The sequence below is a fragment of the Stegodyphus dumicola genome, chromosome 4 (assembly GCF_044657685.1).
Source record: "Stegodyphus dumicola isolate Sdum_Otavi_A_Nest chromosome 4, ASM4465768v1".
NCBI classification, from domain to species: domain Eukaryota; kingdom Metazoa; phylum Arthropoda; class Arachnida; order Araneae; family Eresidae; genus Stegodyphus; species Stegodyphus dumicola.
Genome location: NC_140771.1, coordinates 40,151,574 through 40,173,729, shown reverse-complemented (window position 1 = coordinate 40,173,729; position 22,156 = coordinate 40,151,574). Strand labels below are relative to the sequence as shown.

General features: G+C 31.6%; 1 protein-coding gene across 8 annotated transcripts in view; it reads right to left on the bottom strand.

The window, feature by feature from the left end:
- The window catches only part of LOC118186247 (uncharacterized), a 303,304-nt gene extending 281,448 nt beyond the window's left edge, over positions 1 to 21,856 (bottom strand). Inside the window, exons 1-2 of one of the 8 annotated variants that reach the window (XM_085814751.1) lie at positions 21,661 to 21,856; positions 20,948 to 21,028 (exon numbers count right to left, since the gene is read on the bottom strand). In XM_085814751.1, the coding sequence (XP_085670877.1) occupies positions 20,948 to 21,007 (60 nt within the window). In that variant the 5' untranslated portion in view covers positions 21,008 to 21,028; positions 21,661 to 21,856. Of the gene's footprint in view, positions 1 to 1,729; positions 1,975 to 20,947; positions 21,041 to 21,660 lie in introns of those variants that run through there. The other 7 variants (XM_085814752.1, XM_085814749.1, XM_085814748.1 and 4 more) reach the window with 7 other exon arrangements.
- Between the last annotated feature and the right edge of the window lie 300 nt (positions 21,857 to 22,156).

Below are 22,156 nucleotides of genomic sequence, written 5' to 3'. Positions count from 1 at the left end.
CTCCTATTTTAGATTATTTCAGCGCGATAACAGGAAAGTGCTGCTATGGTATAGCGGCTAAACGCCTGTAAACATACGAGTGTCCGAGAAAGGCCGAAACATATAATGGCGTAACGAGAGGTTCTACCGCCCGAGCCGGTCCTTGAATTTATAGTCCCTTTTGATGGACAAGAAAGTATGGTAGTAACATCTACATTTTGCACTTTGCACCACCGAGAAGGCTTCCGACCTAAGGTGATACCTAAAGTAACATCTACAGTAATAAATTAAAACTACATTTATTTTTGGAGTGAAACTTTTAACTCCAACATTTTAAAAGGGAATTTTTTGAGGGAACATTTTGCAGAGAACTATAAAATATGGCATTTATCAGGTGAAAAGCGTACAGTCTTAAATTTCATGAGCCGCCTGCAAAGAACAGATTTCTTAGAACTAATTATTATCAAGAAAGACCAGCTTTAAGTATTAACCGGAAAAGAATACGGAACTTCCGTCGGAATTCTTAGAATTCCGGACCTGTCTCAGATTTTAGAATGTATACGATAAGAAATGAAACATCTAACTACACAGCTGAGAATAAAAGTTTTAGCACGATGAATAACAGTATCTCTATATTTCAAAAATAAAAATTAAAACTACATATAAATCCGAAACTGAATGAAAAAAGTTACAAATGCAATCTCTTTTATCAAACAGTGAAGAGTCTGCGTGTATTTGTGTATGCTTCTTGCATTGTGGAAAATCGGCGATAGCTAGATCCACCAAATTTGAACTCTCATAGTCTTACACAAGAAAGCGTGCACCCCGAAGCCAGAATTTTTAATTTGCTTTCTATGTATTTCATACACGAATTTAATGAATTTTTGATAAACAAACTCAGCGACTAAAAAGCCCGCAATAGCAACAATGCTTCAAATAAAACATGTTTATTTCCAGCACGCTAAACTGTTGCCATTCGACAAAATATAGATATTTGTTTTTCAATTTTAGTCAACAAACTCAGCTACTTAAAAAAAAAAAAAAAAAAATACATTGAGATAGATTGAAATAAAATACTTTTATCTTCTGCGCAACTAGCGCGTTGCCATTCAGTAACGTGTAAGATATTTAACGTTCAACTTTAATGCGTCTGTTATAGATTAACAAAGTAAATGATTTAAAAGAAATAAACGCAATTCTTAAGAATATTTTCTTTGCTAATTTAATTGATTTAAATACAAGTGCATTTAAATCACGAGACTCTATAACTAGAAATATTAAAAAAATTTTACGAAATTACGGCTTATTAAAATCACTAAATATATTTACTTTTTTATTATAACTATTCTAGGCAGCTAGCCACGCCGGCGACTAGTTTTATAAAAGACTGCAAATTTAACTATGAACTGCAACTTCAACACTCACAGATAAAAATTATGAAATATCCAATATGATCTACCGAGCGAAACTGTGATAACTGCTTTCTTGTTTCACATCCATACGTAGAAAAAGGCAAAACAAACTGCTATCTACATTCATCTATCTTTCACATTCGGAGGTAAAAATATTCCAGGAACATGCCGAAAAAATAACTTATCTGTTTCTTCGTTATTTTGAAACAGAAATTATTTAATAAAAAATATTACCTTTTTCAATTTAATAATCTACATATTCGTAAACTTTCGTAATTTTAAGGTAAAAATAAATTCTACAAACTGATTAAATAAAAGAAAGAAAGGACGTGACGTACCTGGTAGATCTGCAACTATCCACATCGAATGTCAGAAATTCACAGATCAGAATACCTATTTACACTAGAATCAAAATTAAAGTTTCAACACTGTCATTCACTTCGTAGATTATTTCCCATTTGGATTTGATAAACTTATCAAAAATATTATCTGTCATCAAGCACACGTAATGGGTTTTAATCTAACATAAAACAGCTTTTACGAGTCCGTCCCGCAAAATATCTCTTATTTCGCTGAGACAATAAATACAAATAAATGGGATTACGGAAATGACATGAAAAATTTAAAGTACATCACAGTGCTTCTAACGAAAAGAAGCAGAAATGAAAGTAGATATTAAGTATAAAAGTTGCCACAACGTGTAGGATACGTAGCATACACTAGGATGTTGCATCATCTTGGAAAACGAAAACAACTTACGAAGGAATGCGCAGTAATTGCTTTTAATGTCGGGTCATGATCAAACGATTACGCAGTTAAGAATCAGAGTAACACTTAAAGCGAAGTGAATACAATCAGCACGATTGCACATTTTCACTTGCTTTTATCGGTAATGTACTATGAGAATGCAGTACATTACCAATAAAAGCAAGCGTCCCTTTCGATAGATGATTTTCTTAAGATGACCGTGTCTAAAAGGTAACCACTATGTCTGAGAACATAAATAAGCAATGGTATCTTTCTAGAGCCTCTATCGGATACCAAACCGACTGTAAGCGTGGGCAGTCAAACAATTTCATACTATTACAACATTTAATAACATTTAATACCATTACAGAGGTTTCACTATGTATTATACGCTTAACTTTATTCTTTCAAAATATTTAAATAAGGTTTCAGTAAATGACCTCTACATTTAATCAATGTTATTTAATATAACGCTAAGAGAGGAATGTACTTTACTTTTTTTAATATGCAATTATGAAGCTTTCAGCACATTAAAGAAACAAAGTATCAAAACTTCTACAAAGTATCAAGATATAAACTTTTACAAAATACCAAGATATAAACTCTAATTAATGAGACAAAGCTTTTTTACATTTCAGTTTCACGTGATGTGAAAACGGCGAAGACAAACTAAATTTCTAATGAAACCAAAACACCTAAAACGGTATCATTTGCATAACGCCAAATCCACGACAGTTTTCTGTTTTCAGCGTGGTGCACACGATTCATAATTTCCGCTTACATATAATTTTCTGCGATATTTTTCGATGTTTAAAAGATTATATATATTTTTTAGATAAGTAATATGCCACAATTACAGTGTAGAAATTCAATTTTTCTCAATACTAAGCGCGTGACAAACTTCAGACGTCCTCCTTCTCATCGGAACGACTATTTTTTCAAGTTCACTGTTTTCGTGTGGTAACCACGCTGCATGCCTAGATTTGATAAAACCTATGAGCCCCAGTAATACAGAAATACTATACGTAGTGCTATAGAAATACTGTGGTATTAAATAGTTTGGCTCACATCTGTTTTCGAACACTTGTGTGTGTGAAATATCAGTTATTAAATGTTAGTGCAATGACTTTGCTTTTTCACGTATACTATTGATCTTTTTTAGAACCTGCATGTTTCGGAGTACTAAAAATGTTTTTGGTTTAAAAAAAAAAAAAAAAAAAAAAAAGATCATTCGAAAAGTTTTGAAATTGAAACCTCATAACTATTTGGACATTTTGAACAAACAGTTTATGTTTAATAAAAACATGAGAATAAAGGGATATTTAGCATTTCGTTAGATATCGTTTAGATAAAATTATGCTTTTCTTTCACTCTGGGATGGATTTAACTAATTTTTTCGTGTAAGAATATCTATTTTATTATATTCCTCCGTAATAATCCTTAATCTTTACATACTCCATATATGGGATCGATAGGATTTAAGTCCAAAGAAAATGGAGACCTTGCGTAACTTCAGAACAGTTAAATAATAACCACAAACGAACATTTAGGATTATATGTTTAACATCGTTATTCTGATAGAACTTGAACGTATTTTGCATTCGAAGTTTACGCGCAGTTGCTTTCATGTTTTCTTTAGGGATATTTATATACAGGTAACCCTCGTACAACACGGTAGATGGGTTCCTAGAAAATGCCATGTTGTATGAGACCCAGAGCCAGTATAAAAGGGGGGTTACGTTCCGAAAACTTATTAAAAACAAATATTTTTTTAATTATACATAAACAACTTAATTTTTATAAAAATATATATGTATGTACAATATATATGTATGTTCATCAGAGAACGTTTTTTCGGTGAAATGAAATCGCTTTCACTTTCAGAATTTCTTCCTGCATTTAAAGTTCTGGCATTTTCTTCCCTCTTTAAAAAATCTCTAATTTTACTTTACTTACTAGATCTTACCAGGTTATTTTAAATTTCTCGATATAGAGTTAGACAGTTTTGCGGCTCCCTTTTCAATTTTCGGCTTATTTCAGCAGAAGGGTCTGCACTCAAGAAAAATAACTCGAGATTTTCAGTTAAGCGTAGGCCTTCTTTTAATTTTTTTAATTTTAAGTTATTAACTTCACAATCTTCATCAGTGGTACTGTCCTCAAAATCGATTTGATTTACAGCTTCGGATGACATTTCCTTCCAATCTGCTTCGTCAATTTCTTCTTCTACTAATAAATCTTGAACGTTCTCAATAGCCATATTCACAAAACCTTCGTCTCCGATTGATTATCAAACTCTAATGTCATTTTCTGACGATTCACGCATGTTTTCTATTTCGACTGAAGAGGGCCATATCTTCCTAACATGCATTTAACGTTGATGCTTTCAGTTTTTTGAGCGTCAAACATACGATGTCGATTCAGAAAATGTCTTCCAAGATTCCGTTACATTAATTTATTTTGAATCGGCTGCGTCTAAAATCTACTGTAATGCTCTTCTTATGTAATATTTTTTAAAGGCATAAATAATACCTTGATCCAATGGTTGGAGTAACGAAGTAGTGTTAGGTGACAGAAACAGTATTTTGACATTAGGATGATTCAAATCTTGTGAGTGACATGGAGCATTATCTAATAGTAACAAGCGCCTTGACGCTCAAATTTTTCTGCCTTAAATAACGTTCAACGTCTGGCACAAAACAATTTAAAAACCAATCTAAATATATTCCCAGCTACCCAAGCTCTTGGATTTGTTTTCTAATATACCGGTAAGGTGTTTATATTTACGTCTTTAAGTACACGAGGTTTTAAAGATATATAAACTAACAAGGGTTTTGTCATAAATTCCAAATTCATACCATACAAAAGTAGCGTTAGACAATTTTTAGACACCTTAAATCAGAATGCAGGTTGTTCTTCTATAATATTTTGAAATTTTTCAGGAAACATTCTAGCCGCTCCATAACCAGCCAATGCAGATTCTCCTTGAATTCTTGTGCTATGAATTGCAAAATGCTATTTGAAATTTTGAAGTCAACCTTTACTTACCAGAAAATCTGTGTTGACAGAGGATTCTATATGTTCTTTGAGGTGCTTGAAAATTTTGAATGCTTTTTGTTGAATGACATTAGCATCCAACGTAGTTCTTTTTTGATAGTTATCATCAATCTGAATGCTGAGTGTCTTTCCGTCTTCTCAATTATTGGGAAGACCCCGGGGGGTGAACTGCACGTTTTGCGGATGTCGAATATCCTGCAGCAACTGCGTTTCTTATTTCCTTTTCATTTTTCTTAATAGTCCGGACTGTTTTTTCATTCCAAATGAAACTTTTTCCAATGTGAGATGTCTTTTCTCCTTTTAAAAGACGGTCCAAGATCTGTACTTCTAAAGAAATTAATTTCCTCTTAAACTTTTTTTTTTTTTTAATCGGATATGTTTGGGGACTGAAACTTAATGTCTTAAAGACGTATACGTTATTCTTTAACACACCGTAGCTCGACGCAAAGTGCCGACCAGCAGCGTGAGACACTCTTTTCAGGCCATGGAGATGAGGATTCGAATTTTGGAAGCCGATCGCGCAGGATGTGTGTTTTAGAGCACTTATTGTGACCTCATGTTGTTCACCTTCTGCAATAGTGACGTTTCTTCATTGTTATCTGGGGACATTTGTTCACACGGGTCATCTGAGAACATTTGTTCTTACGTGTATCGAATCTTGAAACTGGCAGAACTTACGAAACAAAGATTCATATGCTTTAAATAACTATACGACTGCTTTGCACTATATGGAAAACCTTCGTGCGTTATTTCTTTAAATTTCTTCGGATTACTTGGGATTTTCGGATTCTTATCGTGTTAGAGCGAAACCGTGTTATAGGAAAACAGTGTTGTAGGAGGGTTCTCGCAATTTATGAATCGTCTTATAACGAAACCGCGTTACAGGATGCCGTGTTGTAGGAGGGCTACCTGTATTTATACTGATCCACATTTTTTTTTTTTTTTTTTCTATAAAAAAATAAATTTTCAGTCCTAGGGCAACGAATCATCCCCAAACTATAATACTTCCATTCTGGTTCGTAATAGCAGGCAGTACGTTTTTTAGATTTTTTGGTTTTTGGATTTTTTTGAATTCTTCATTCGGCTTTCACCACACAGTAATTCGGCCATCGGACCCAAGTATATTAAAATTTGACTCATCTGAAAACATAATATTGTTTCAATATAATAAATCTTTGCTTACCATGTATTTTCACAAAAGAAAAAACAGAAAATATGCCATGCGTATTTTCTTTGCTTTCTTGTTGACAAAGAATTTTCTTGCTCACTGCCGATTGTAGATGTGTGGTCTACGACTGTTCTGACAATCTCGCGGTTTATTGCAAGTCTTACGATATTAACTTTTGAGTTTTGTTTAAATTTTGGTAGGATAAATCTCAGGTTCCTTCGCCTTAGCTTGAAATGCAGTGCAGAATTTGAGTGCACTTTGAATGGTTCCACGCAGTTTCCATCGTTTTAATACGTCAAAGCTAATTGAAAGATGGACATCAAGTATTTTTGAATACTTTAACAATCTTTAAAATGGTAAATGGTTAAACTCCTAACGGAATTTGTTCTTAATTTGTGGTGTCTTGCTATGTGTACTTCAGATAAGGAACTGTTGATATATTTTACTGAACAAGTAATAATTTACAAATACAGACGATAATTCTTGTTTCATTTAAAGCAAAAATTTATGACGGGAAATATCGTCTGTCAAAGCATCTCAACAGAACTTTCCGGGGGATTTCAAATTATTCTGTTAGTTACTGATTAACGCTTTTTAATAAATTACTTTATTACATGGAATATTTTGATAGCATTTATTGTAATATTTTTTGTAATAAGCAAGTCTTAAAATAGAAGGGGGAAAATATATTTTTGAGTCTGTGTTTCAATAAGTAGTTTAAGATCTATGCAAATAAATTTCAAACATACAAGTGTCCGAAAAGAAATGTGAGCCACTGAATATATTACAGAATGTCAAACGCAGATTTGTGTTTCTTCTATTACGCACACGAACATAACAATAAAGACAATAAAGACTTAAATAAAGACACTTAAAATGAAATTTCATCGTACCCAATTTAATTTGTTTTGGTGAATTTGGTGAAAGAGCTAGGGCTACTTCTCAAGCAAAGCACGTTGTCTTTTTCAAGATTTTATTAATGATTTTACTTTTTATACAAGGGTGATCAGGAAATCTCCATACAGCTCAGCCAGTTGCTGGGATAAATTACGAACGTTCCGTGTTTTCAGCCTCACAGTCAGTGGTAGATCTATGCGTGAGTCATCTCGGGTAAAAAAGTATAAAAAAAGTGCAGAAATTGCAGTGTGGTGAACTAACTGTACGGTAAATATCATTTCATTTAGATTTCCAAGTCTTCATCCAGAAAGGAATTCACGTTATCAAAGCATGTTATATTTCGACCAGCAGCAGTTCTGCTTGTAATTTTACGAATATGAATATTTTAATGGTTAAATGCTACAATGGCATACGTATAACTTGCATACGCATACATTAACAACTGCTAAACATAGTGGAAGGCTCATCAACCATCCACTATGTTTAGCAAAGTGGACATAATGGACATAGCTAAACATTCTGGCCATAGTATTTAGCAATAAGATAAACGAATGTTTAGCAACTGGGATTATTATATTATATAGTGTGTGTATGTGTGTATTGAGAATACGGCAAAGCACACTAGGGCTATCTGCCTAAGGGGAGGGATGCCTTTCGTGGAGGACTTTCTAAGGGAAACTGGCTCGTATACACGTTACACATGGGGAAAACCACGAAAACGCCCATGCAGCCAGCCCGTTCGCGGGATTCGAACCTCGGACCGAACTACCAGTGTTCAGCGACTTTACCGCTCGGCCGCTGGTGGGCATTATATTATATAGAAAAGGATCTTACGAAATATGTGTGTAATCGCTAAAACATTAAGATCCTCTGAAGAACAAACACCAGGCACAACTTAAGAATTACTCGCCAGTGGCCGACTTAGACGTCTAAAACTGATATTCTAAAAAATAAATAAATATAATGGTTTTAATAAATCAGGCTAATATATTTTCACGGGTAGTTAATTAGTAATAAACTAAAATGAACCTGCATTCATTGCTTTTAAATAACCATTTTTATTCTGATAGTTAATGAAAGAGTACATTTGAAAGAAATACTAAATATTTTAAGTCTTGCTGAAAGATAACACGCTGCCGCGTGGAAGATAAAAATATTTTAATTTGAAATGTGGCGACATATTTCTCTTAAATGGTTAAATTTGTTTATTAAATTCGAAAGACAAATATATTGAGTTTCGTCGAACGGTCACACTTCTTTCATACTGCTAGTTTCTTGATTAATTTTGAAATAAATAACTTACGCTTTGCAAAACGAAAACACGTTGCTTTTAAATAGCTAAGTGTTTTTAATCAAAAGCTTTTAAATATCTGAGTTTTTAATCGCTAAAATTCATTCGCATAAAATACGAAACAAATAAGAGAAACAAATGCGACATTTAATAAATCGACATGAAAAGTGCATATCCAAAGTTTGGTGGCTCTTCAGCTGCTGTCATTCAGCTGTGCAATTCGAGAAACATACATACAGATTTTTCATTATTTATTGTAATTCTACGTGCATTTGTGACGATATGCTGTTGACGTATAAAAAGTTAATAAATTACATTACTGGAATTGATCTGAATGTCGAAATGTAAGTCGAAATAATTTGAAATTAAGAAGTTAAATTTTCCATTAATCGATTTTTTACTCATCCGCCTCTTCAGTTTCGGCTTATTAAGATTTCACTGTAGAGATAACCTATTATGCTTTTGTCATAATCTATTCTAATCGACTATACATTGGCTACAGAAATTTAGTAAGTCTGACATGCACGTAAAAAATAAAATAAATACATTTACTTCCCTTAAATTCTGGTAGTTTAACTTCAAAGTGTGGTACTTACTTGGTCACCAGTTGAATTTTTATTTTAAAATCACTTACTTCGTTAACATCCTATAAAACTTAGACGCATGCAGCAACTAAAACACAACGGAGCAAACACAGTGTAAAATGCTTTTATCTTCGAATCGCACCACTTGAAATGGTTTGCGAGCCAAATTTCGATTCGTTCTCCTTTGTGCTTATTATAAAAGTTTATTTTTCCAAACGAGCGTATAGGTTCCAGACGAGAGTGGTGGGTGGTAAGTAAAAAAACAGAAGATACGTTTTCCAGATTTCCCACGAAGTTTTTGTTTGGATTTCGATTAAACCAGGCTAGCATTTTAATACGAGTTTTAACTTCGTCAATACAAAGCTTTGCGCAAAAAGTGCAAATTGTGAATGGATAAGAATACCAATTTCCTAGACATAAACACAAATTTTACTAAAGTAACAAAAGCTTAATTTTTAAAACAATTTCTAGACTAATAAAGGATTTCTTTCGGCGTTTCTTATTCGCATCAACTTGAAATACTTCACTGTTTCTACGTCATCGAAAAAGCAGAAAAAATAACTGAGATAAATAGCTTTTAATTTGCAAGAGATATTCGGAAATAATATGAAGTAGAGGGATCACAGTTTTTCATTTCCTGTAAAACTATCGCGTTATTTTTAAGACAACTTAAAGACATCAAAGAACTGATATGAAAAACTTTTTTAATTTTCCAAAATTAAATCTTAAAAACATCTAAATACTAAACACCTGTTCAATATTGCTTATTTCGCGTATATTTATTCTCAATCCAGTATTATCTAACTTGTAATTCAAATTCACAAGTAATTCAAATGTATTTTTATGTAACCGTTAGTGTATTTTGACCTATTTTAAGATATTACGTGGTTAGGTTACTCAAATATGGCAAAGCAAGAAAGGGCTATCTCCCCAAGAGGATGGGAGCCTTCGTGGAAGATTTTCTACAGGAAACTAATTCGTATTCACTTTACTAACGTCGAAAACCACGAAAACCAATTATGCACCCAGCCCGTTCACCTGGGATAGATCCTTAGATCAAATTCCTATACAGACTCTCAGTTGTCCTAGATTAGAGAGCCCGGTCTGGGCACACCTAGGGTTTCCCGTTTGATTTTAGGCAAGATTTCAAGGTAAAAATTTAAAGCTAATATAGAATAAAGAGATTAGCATACAGCCAAAAAAAAAAAAAAAAAAAAAAAAAAAAAAAAAAAAAAACTTTCTTTTCAAACAATCTCTTTTATACCCTAAAAATATCTGAAAGATTTCTTTGAAAAATGAAGGTCTTTAAAACTAAACATGGCTAAAATATATGGACTGATTTGTGTTGAGCTGCCATCTACTATAAATAAAGAAGGTTCAGAGTAACCTACAAATCCTTTCTCATTCAATTTTTCTGTGCGTACAGAAGGAAATTTTTAGGTGTGTCCAGACCGGACACACTGTGCCGCAAAGGGTTAAAGGGAAGCATTTTATGTTAAGCGTTAGAACACGTTAGCATTGCATATTAAGAGTTAGAATAGCAAGTAATTACGTTAATGCATTGTTACTATTAACGTAATTGCAGTCTGAAATTTCCAAATTTAAACCTAAAAATGTTTTTTTGATTACACAGCTTTCCCACATAAAATATTTGATGTGGACATCACATGACTTCCTTGTAGGACCTATTAAATTACACATTTTTTTCTGCACTTTATTTAAACATATTTCCTCCAATTTCATTAGAGATATATTTCTCATTCAATCAATTTAGTTCTCATTTCGCAGCAAGGCAAAAATACATAAAAACTCAAAACATCTTCCCTAAAAATTGTAAAATACAGAAAAACCTAAAGTAAATTTAAAAACAGTTAAAAACAATTTTTATAATTAAAATGGGAGTATTATACGCGAAAATAAGTCGGCCAGTAGACAGCAAGACAAAATTTTCAGTGCACAAAATTGAAACTTAACTTTTGATCCCACCTTCAGAAAAACAATTTGGTGCACCAACTGACTTAATTCACTACTCTACTAAGAGTTTCAAATGTAAACAAATGGTGGCCCCTTTAGGCTTAGCACCACTTAAAACTTTTAAACTGCTGATAATTCTGCAACTATTGTATGTAGATTAACTAAAGGCATTAAAAACCTTAACCGGAACATAAGAACAACATAATTCAGTCACTTTTAAAGCAAAAAGTTCAACAATTTACCAACATATAAGAATAAACAAAAAATTCACTCAGTAAGTTGGGTAACAGACTGGATATATGCGTGCACTTTTGGCGCGGCCAACTGCAACAAAAAAGGAAGATACACAACAAATATTATAGCAGTCCCATATACAAAATTTCAATGTTCTACGGCTACTCACATTTCAGTTATGCCAGATATATACATACGTACGTACGGACAGACGTCATGAAAACAATCACTTTTGAATCCAGTTTAAATTCATTTTACAATCTGTTTTTTTTTGGGGGGGAAACAGAGTCCTTTATTCTGTCCGTACGGACAGATTTCACGAAAAACATCGTTAAAATGGCTTCGAGAGTGATCAAAATGGATATATATTTTCATTGAAATGTAATACTCGAAATTTTTCGAGATTACAATAATTCCTTTTTTTCGTACGCGGTCACTCTGAAATTTTTGAAATACGCACAGACGATAAATTATACAACCAAGAAAGCATTTATTACCTTTACAGAGTTTGAAGCGAAGACAAGCGGTAACATTACATTTCAGTTTCTTTAGAAAAGAAACTGAAATGTAATCTTAATGAATAAGAGTAAGTTATTAAAACATATTTCGGGGAAACAATGCACAGATAAAAGCATAAAATAAAATGCATTAAATAAATTTGAGTTCATAATATTAACACTTTCCCTTGAACTCAGTTTATAAATTATAAACTGAGCAGTTCTTAGAGTTTCAAAACGCTTTCTTGGCAATGGTTTTGTGAAAATATCAGCAAGTTGTTCATTACCAGAGATATAATCTACATAGAGGTCACCATTTAAGACTTCATCACGTGCATTCTATGTATTCTATGTGACATCTATGTGTTTAGTTCTTTGATGATATTCTGGGTTTTTTAGTCGGGCGAACAGCACTTGTAATGTCATCTTGTAGTGATGGGGTTACTTTCAGATGAGCTATATGTCTTCAAATAACCACTTCAGCCATATTACATCTTTGGTAACGTCCCTAACTGTAACATACTCTGCTTCAGTGGTACTTAGAGAACCACACTGTTGGCTTTGGCTTATCCAACTGATAGCTCTACCACTGAATTTAATTACCATGCCACACACTTTTGAGTACTAGAAGCACACTGACTTTTGAGTACTAGGATCATTCGCATAATCAGCATCACAATATGCTTCCAAGATTCCAGGTTTGAAGGCTCTTTGGAACAATATTCCAAAATTAATTGTTCCTTTAACATATTTTAAGACTCTCTTAATCATTGGCGAGTGTCTCTGATCAGCCATTTCCAAGAATTTTGATACTGCAAAAGTAATGTCTGGTCGATTAGCCACAGCCAAGTACATCAGGCTACCAACAGCTTGTCTGTTTGGAATTTTCTCGCAGTTTATCAATCATCATGATCTTCCCCTGCAAGCTGACGCTTTTCAATAGATGTAGAGACAGGATTTGCAACCAACATATTAAACTTCTTTAAAACTTTGAGAGTATAATTCGGTTGACCAATAAATATATCAACATTACTTAACCTTTTTATCTCAAGACTAAAAAAAAATTCAGCATCTTTATAAGATACTTTAAATTCTATTTCCAATTCCTTAAATAAATTGACTTTAAACTTATGTATACTGGCAACAAGCCCATCATCAACAAATAATGCTAGTAACAACTTTTGTTCTTCGTCGATACTGCGAAACATAGATCAGCCTTGCTCTCCTTCAAACCATAATGTGACAAGAAATTTGTTAATCTTCTATTCCAACAAGGAGGAGACTATTTAAGACCATACACACTTTTTACCAAGCTATACACTCTGCCTGACTTGTCGTCATAACCTTCAGGTTGAAGCATATAAATCTCTTCATTCAGTGTCTCATACAGAAATGCAGTTTTGACATCAAATTGTATTAAATCCAGACCTTCATTAGCAGCAACATTAATCATAGAACGAATGGTTTCAAAACATACCGCAGGACTAAACGTTTCATAGTAATCGATGCCTGCCTTTTGGGAAAAACCTTTAACCACCAACCGAGCTTTAAATCTATCGATATCTCCATTTCCGTTGTTGTTTCACTACTTCTCTAACTCTTTTTACTTCTCTTGTACCTTTTAACCATATCCAACAACCATCAGCATCATCTAAATAACCAACCAATATCTCTTTCTCACTTCTTGGACTCCACTTCTTTTGCTTCTGTTTAGGTACATGAATAAAAACACTCTGTACCTATAACTTTAAGGTGATTAAGGTCTTGGAGTTCTGCCTCAAAACAATTCAAAAGAAGACTTGTCATCTACTTATAAGCTTCCACCATGTTTTAAGATATATACACCAGTGTTGACAAACTCAGCCCACAATGACTTTGCCAAAGATTTAGTAATCATGATTGTTCGAACTAAATTAACAAGTGTTCTATTTGTTCTTTCAGCCGTTCCATTTTGCTGGGGGTATAAGGGTGCTGCAGCGAAGCTCTGCTCCCATTCTTCGCAAAATATTCTTAAAGTCCTTGTTTATATACTCCAGTCCACCTTTACTTAAACTGCCTTGATTGGCTTCTCTGTTTGATTTTTTAAAAAATGTTCAAAATGCTTCAAACTTAGCTACAGTTTCTTCTGACATATGCTTAAGAAAATAAACTTTTCTGTACTTAGAGAAATCATCTTTAAAGTAAATATAATAGCGAGAACCACGTATGGATTCTTGTTCCATAGGCCCCCAAAGATCAGTATGAATGAGTTCACCAACCTCTTTAGCACTTTGTTGACGACTCTAGAATGGCTACCTATGCTGTTTTCCTAATATACAGAGCTCGCAAAAATCACTATCCAATATTGTTTTAATACCATGCGACTGTAATACATATTTAATATGTTGCTTGTTTAACTGTCCCAGCCTTTCATGCCAGACTTGAAGAGAATTTGTTTCACTTACCAGAGCTTCAGGGGGACACACAACACAACACTCAACTTCAGGAGATACAATTTTGCACAATAACTTGGATAAGTTACCACAGCGAATTGCAACACCAACAATATTTTTTGATTTCAAAAATGCATATTTATCATTTGCCATAGTAAACTCGCATCCGTGATCTAGTGCCTGGCTTACAGAATATAAATTTCTTGCAGCATCAGGGGCATATAATACACTTTCCATGAAGCTGCTTATCCATGTGCTCTGTACTAACATTTCAAGTGATATAGCACCATGTCCATAAGCTTTCATTGTTGCATTATTACCAACTCTTACTTCAATTGGACGCTCAAGTTTTGTATATGATTGAAACCAGTCAATTTTGTTTGTAATATGCTGAGTAGCTCCAATTTCGATTGTTCATGTATCATTATTAGTCACAGTGAGACACTCACTAATAAAGGCTTCCTCATAGTTGGGCTTTTCATCATGATTGACTTTTATGTAATTATTTTTCTGGGATTTACAGTCCATTTTAAAGTGGACCTTACTGTTAGCTATTTAACGGTAGCTATGTTACTCTATATACGCATTACAGTAATATCTAACCAATGTATTATCATTTTAGAACCAAAATCTCTATAAACGTATCAAATTCTGACAGTGTAATCAATGTGTTGTATGAGATCAAAGATTTCCATTCATGTGAAAAAAGTTTTGACACATTATGGTGTACTTTAATATATTTCCATCACTATACATTCAGTTTCTAAATTTAATAAAAGCACCTTTTGTTTTGAAAACTATTTTTTAACATTTATATGCATCAATAGGAGATTTTATGTAATTTAGGGAAACTAATTTTTCCATAATCCCAAAGTCTAGTAAAACAGGGAAGTAATTCAAAATTTAACTTTCTCGATATGGATTTCATACTAGAAATAATTAAAAGAATACGTTTCAAGTAAACTTTATTAGGATGAAAAAAAAAATCGAGCAATTATAAAAGATTTTCAGAAATGGCAGGACAAAACCTGAAATTTTCACATTTCATTGATATTCGAGAAATATCAGAAATTGCTTAGCGCCGCGATAAAATTATTACTCTAGTTGTAAGTATGAAAGTATTAAAACATCAAAGATAAATCTTATGCCACGTCGAATGGCAACAGTTTTCAGAAGTGGCAATTTGCTGAAGTGCGCGTGTGATTAAACAAGTGAACGTCAACAAACGTGGCTCTATGGCTGTTACAAGTTTCTTTGCATATTTTTTTTTTAAGAAAAAGTATAAATATTAAAACCATAAAAAAATCTCCTTTCGATGAGAAACTCTTACGAAATTTTGTCATAATTACATTACTAAATAAAATAAAATTTTGTAACTTTATACTTAAAATATATTGAAATGAAAAGACAAAATGTATAAGTTTTTAATGTGTAAAGACATCAAAGTATATAGTCGGAACTGTAATAAAAATCTCTGTACAGAAGAAAATTATACACATATTACGTCAGCAGAGTACTACTCCTAACTTTGTTAAACTGGAGAAATTTAAATCCAGAAAATAACACCATTTTTGCTTCCAATAATATTTTGAACTTCATTTCACCGAAGATCCTACGATTTTAAGTCTCGGGCTTTGTGCCGCATTATCTGAAGCGATTTGCTGGATTTGGTTGTTCAAGTAGTAGATCCATTCTGACTACAGAGACCACGAATATCTTTCAATTAAATCTTGGGAAGAACCTAGGAACATAACATCTAAAAAAAAAGTTCCTTCTCCAATAAATTTATGCAATTTCAGAACTTTAAAAAACTACATAACAACTGTAAAGTTTTAAAGAAAACTACTGATATTTATTGATTTTTATTAAAAAACACAGAGCATGAAAATAGAAGACAAATTAATTGCTAATGACAGAGTTTTAACATATATAAAACATTTAGTTTCACAAAATTATAAAAAATATAAAAAACTAAATCCGTTGTTATAAAGTTGGAAACTTTCTGTTTTGTTTAATTTTGTTCAAGACGTACACACCAATTTCTGTATTAAGAATTAAAAATGTATTACTGTTTCCAATTATTTTGACATTCTCATTTTATTCATCAAATTTAAATAGATCAGCCAAAAATTACAAATACAAGTCCATTTTCAGTTATTATAAGATTCACTGGTTCATTAGCCTTTTTAATCAATCAGATAAGTAGATACATATTAAAAAATTTTAAACTGGGGGGGGGGAGATAATTATGCAAAATATCTTAATAATTGAATGAATATCTTAACAATTTAGTTTCATCATATGAAGAATTTTTTAACTTTTTTACAGTTTATATAATTCCTCATTTGATTAACAAGATATTTTTAATTACAAAATTTTTTTGTGTTATATCTGTTACTAAATATACCACTGAAACTTCATACAAGTTCATTTGCACAGAAATTGTGATGAGCTCTTGCTTTGTATTTGAAGCATCAGTATCTATCTAAAAGACTTCTAAATAAATATATAAAAATATATATATAAATAAATTGTAAAGAAAATATCAATAAATAAATTTAGAGATGGAGATATATAAATAAATCAAAAAGAAATGAAAGTCCTTAATTTCTGATGAATTAAAATCACACCGATTATTTTAGCAGTTAATTGAGAGAGAGAAAGAGGGGTGAAACCTCTTAGTATAAATTTAAAATCAGCTTGCAGATATCAGTTAATTAAAAATATAAAGGTACTCAATTAAAATTTAGGAAGAAAGCACAAAGTGGGACAGTGAATTATTTTCTGTTTAAATCAAAATTATCCCTGGGAATCAATCTTAGGATAATATTTTTTTCAATCCTACACAAAAATGCTACAAAAAAGAATCTTTTACAAGAGGTGTAATTTTTTACCGATATAAAGATTACAGTTGTTATGAAGCAAAAATAATCAGCTAAATTACTGAAATAAGTATGTTTTTCCCAATTAGCCATGTTGTCTTGCAATATATTTCTCTAAATTTAGAATTAAATTTCTGTGACCAACAAACAAGTATTCTATACATGGAAGTTCTTAGGCTGATGATTTTTTATTTAATTTCAATTAATATTCTCAACTGATTATAGAATTTAATATTTACTATTATTAAAAGAATGATCTTATATCTTTCTTAAAGTATTTGGCTTAACTATTGGAAATTAACATTTACAAAGATTAAGTTTATTTTTATAAGTAGATTACTGATATTGGAATTTTATTTTAAGAAATGAGTTTCAAGTTTGGATTTATTACAAAAATGGGGTGATCTTTGGAATATGGTAACAGGTAGTTTGGCGACATTTTGGAGGCAATAAAGGTTACTACCTAGGACTTTGGTAATAATGTGAGAAGCACTCAGTTCAAATTACGCATTATTTTGTGTGAGGGAAATGAGAGATCATGAGATATGTCATGTGACATTAATGGACGAATTACAATTCTTTAATCGGAAAAGGGGGTAAATTTGGAAAAATTATTTTGTATTAAGCTTCATTGTGTGTTGTGTGAAATAGTGTTGATTAATTTTCGGATTGCATGGCGCTATGTAAAGTGAATTCTAAATTTTAATACGTAATAATTAATAATAAGTTGAGTACTGGATTTCGGATTTAGAAATTAGCAGTAGTATTGCAGCCGATTGGAACTCTTTCTGTAGGGAAGTGTGCGTGCCACGTAATGAAGATTCTGAAGAAGATTATGTAAGTTAGTATTTTTAATCATTTGAGGATATTATTTTTATGCATTGTTCTAAATGTAAGGAGTAAATAAATTAAAATGGTATTATTGGAAAATTGTTATTAGCAATGATCTAGTTTAAAGTAATTAGAATTGTAATTTAATTTTTATTAATTTAATGTATGTGCTTATTTATATTTTAAGTACTGTTTTTTAATTTAATTATATTTTAATTTAATGATCGTGATTTTGTGAGTTATATGTTTGTAGTATTTTGGAATACGTTTGAGTAGTATACGTTGAGTATTTTCATGCATTTTCGTGAAATTTTTCTAATTTATGAAAAAAAAAGCAGTGTACATGGATATAGTGAAGAGTGTGCGCAATGCCATTTTTGTGCAATTCTGTAAAATTTTTTTTACTAGAATACTAGTAAAAAGACTACTAGAATTTTGTGCAAATTCTAGTAAAGCTAAATTTCATTTAATAATACATAAAATTAATTATAGTGCTTACCTTTTTAAGTAAAAATAAGTCGACGTGTACATGGTTTAGTGATATTTTAATTAAATGATAGTTATTTTGTGAATTTTATGTTTGTAGGAATTTGGTATACGTTTCAGTTGAAGTAAACGTGTATGGAAATAATTTAAATATTTGACACTAAGTATTTGTAACTATTTTTAATGTTTGCGTATAAATTCGTTGGTGACGTTTTTAATATAATAGATAATTTAGAGGTAAAAGCTTTTGGATATTTTATTTATTTTATACGTGGAAATGTTCATCCTTGGAAAGGGTATATACTTTTTCGGGTTGATCTTTACAATATGTAACTGGTAGTTTGGCGACATTTTGGAGGCGATAAAGGTTACTACCTGGGACTTTGGTAATAATGTGAGCAGTACTCAGTTCCGATTACGCATTATTTTGTGTGAGGGAAATGAGAGATCATGGGATATGTCATGTGATATTAATGGACGAATTACGGTTCTTTAATCGGAAAAGAGGGGAAATCAGGAAAAAATCTGGAAATTTTGTATTTGGCTTTATTCTGTGTTGTGTGAAACAGTGTTCGTGAATTTTTGGATCCCATGGCCGTAACTAAAGTGAATTCGAAATGGGTATTTATGCATGTATTAATTTAATGTATGTGCTCATTTATATTTTAAGTAGTGTTTTTGAATTTAATTATATTTTAATTAAATGATAGTTATTTTGTGAATTTTATGTTTGCAGGAATTTGGTATACGTTTTAGTTGAAGTAAACGTGCATGGAAATAATTTAAATATCTGACACTAAGTATTTGTAATGGTTGCGGTATGAATTCGTTGGTGACGTGTATAATGTAATAGATGATTTAGAGGTAAAAGTTTTTGGATATTTTATTTATTTTATATGTGGAAATGTTCATATTTGGAAAGGGTAAATACTTTTTAGTGATCAGGTAATTTTATATATGTTCTTTTTACCGGGTTTAAAGATTGAGAAAATTGTCATATATTTTCGTGAAATTTTTCTAATTTATGAGAAAAAAGCAGTGTACGTGGATATAGTGAAGAGTGTGCGCAATGCCATTTTTGTGCAATTCTGGGATGTTTTTTTAAGTAAAGATAAGTCGTGTGTACATGGTTTATGTGTATGTGTTATTTTGAAAAACGCGTAATGAGTATGGTATTGTGCACTTTTTCCCAATTTTGCAGTGAATATTTGTCATGATTAAGCAGTTTTGTTAGATAAAATTTCTAGCATAAGTGTAATTTGGCTAGTAGATTGTTGGAAGAAGTGTTCAGTAGATAAAAAGAAAAGAAACATGTCTTTACTTCGTGAAGACAAAATGGCGGCGGGAAAAAAAATAGAGGGTTGCTGTAGGAGAGTTGGTCGCCAAAAAAACGCCAAGTTACCATAATGTAAAGATCAACCCTTTTTCGCGATCAGGTAATTTCATATATGTGCTTTTTACCAAGTTTAAAGATTCACAGAATTTTTTTGCATTTTCGTGCAAATTTTTTTAATTTATGAGAAAATAGGGTAAAATCCTAGTATACGGTGCATCCTTGATGCGATTTTGAAAATTATCGCCAACACCAAAATGACCCGTTTAAATACTCATCGTATATGTCCCGTTTACTGCTCATCATAAAGTCGCCAAATCCCTTGTGCACCGGATACTAGGATTAAACCTAAAATAGCAGTGTAGATGGATAAAGTTAAGAGTGCCATTTTTGTACCATACTTGGAATCTAGATAATAAAAGAGAAAAATTAGCCATGGAAGGTCCCAGTTTTAAAGAAATCTCATTTATTAATTTACTTGCATTGATTTTTGGTAAAAGTTTACAATTGGGTGCCCCTTGTTTTTTGGCGATTCTTTACTGATGCTAAGATCGGCGCCAAGAAGGCACAATTTCAAGATGGCCGCTACACAAAACCAAAATAAGAAGTCAAAGAATTACACAAACTCTGTGTCCATGCACACATTGATCTATTTTCACTTCAAAGAACATCAGAGAATTGCACTGCATCATGTACACATTAATACATTTTCATTTAAACAAGATCAGGAAGCTAAAACAATCATGGTAACCAGAAATGAGGTTTCATCGTCAAAATGTAACAAAATTTGTCGCTAATCGAAGGGGCACCCAATTCTACTATAGAATCTGATTTTTTAAGATATATATGCCAATTATTCTCTAAATAAAAATATATTCCTGTTTTTAAAAAGAGTAAATTTCAGTAAAACTAAATTTCGTTTAATAATACATAAAACTTATGACAGTGTTTGCTGTTTGCAGAAAATAAGCAAATTCTAGTAAAGCTAAATTTCATTTAATAATACATAAAATTAATTATAGTGCTTACCTTTTTGCGCAATTACTTTGTGTATGTCTTTATTAGCTACATGTTTTGTGTATTCCTATTTTAACACCTCAAATTCATGACTACAAATAAGTAACTCAAAGATCAAAATTTACTCACCATTTGCAAAGAAGCAGTAACTGCAGATGGTGAAAGTTTCTGATTCTTTTCAGATTCCATAGCAGTTTTCCAAACTGATTCCTATTAAATCATCTGATTATAAAAAAATTGACAACGTAAACATAAAATAAAAATACAATACAGGTAGAAAAGATTCATTTTTGCATATACCAAATTATGTTTAAATATTATATTAGATACAAAATTTGTTCAGCATTTTACTGTGTCCACTATTTTGGCAAGGCACAGATTGCAAATGTCGTGAATAAGTTAATAAAATATACTGCAAAGTTTCAGGATACTCTGATGCATGTTTTTCGACATTAAATGCATAATAATTTAAATCTAAGAAAGTAAACAAACTTCATTAAAATGTTCATAAAGTATTTCAGTTAACATCCACATTATTTTATGGATGTTCATTTGCAGGTCAGCCTCAAAATTTAACTTTTAGCAAAAACCCTCACGTTCTCACACTAATGCATACACAATATACACACTAAAAGTGAAATTGGAGAACAGTTCCCCCACGTCCCCAGACATAAACTTAAATTTGAAGTTTTAATTTAAAATCTAATATAAACAAAAGTCACATTATTAATTAATACCAAATGAACAATAAGATTTCTAAAATAATAGCAAATTAACAGTTGTACTTTTTAATTTATTAATTTGGTTGCATATTTACACAATTTAAAAAGCGCGCTTCTTACCTGTTGCTTTAACACACCTGTTTTCTTTTTATAACGTTAGTAAAACTACACACTCGCGTTTACAAAAAATTATACTAGCGAATACACAATTTTTCTTCATTACCCGAAATTTAGAACGTAGAAGAATAACATGTTATGATTTTTGACAGATCATTTGATTTCCTGCCCGTAACAGAAAATATTTCACAGATTGTTTCCATTCAAAACAGGAAGTTAAAGTACAACCGGAAGTAAGGTAGATTTTTTTTTTTTTTTTTTTTTTTTTTTTTTATGAACACAGAAAGAAACTTCGTCAACATCAAATTCATTTTTACACCTTTTTTGCTGAATTTTATTGACTTTTTATAAAATATTTATGTGTACGGCAAAAAATAAATAAATAAAAAAATAAGATAAAATGCATAGATGCGTTCTGTGGTAAATGGGAAGGAAAATTTTATATAATACATGCATAGAATTTATTAAACTAACTACGTAATATACCTAGTGAAATCAA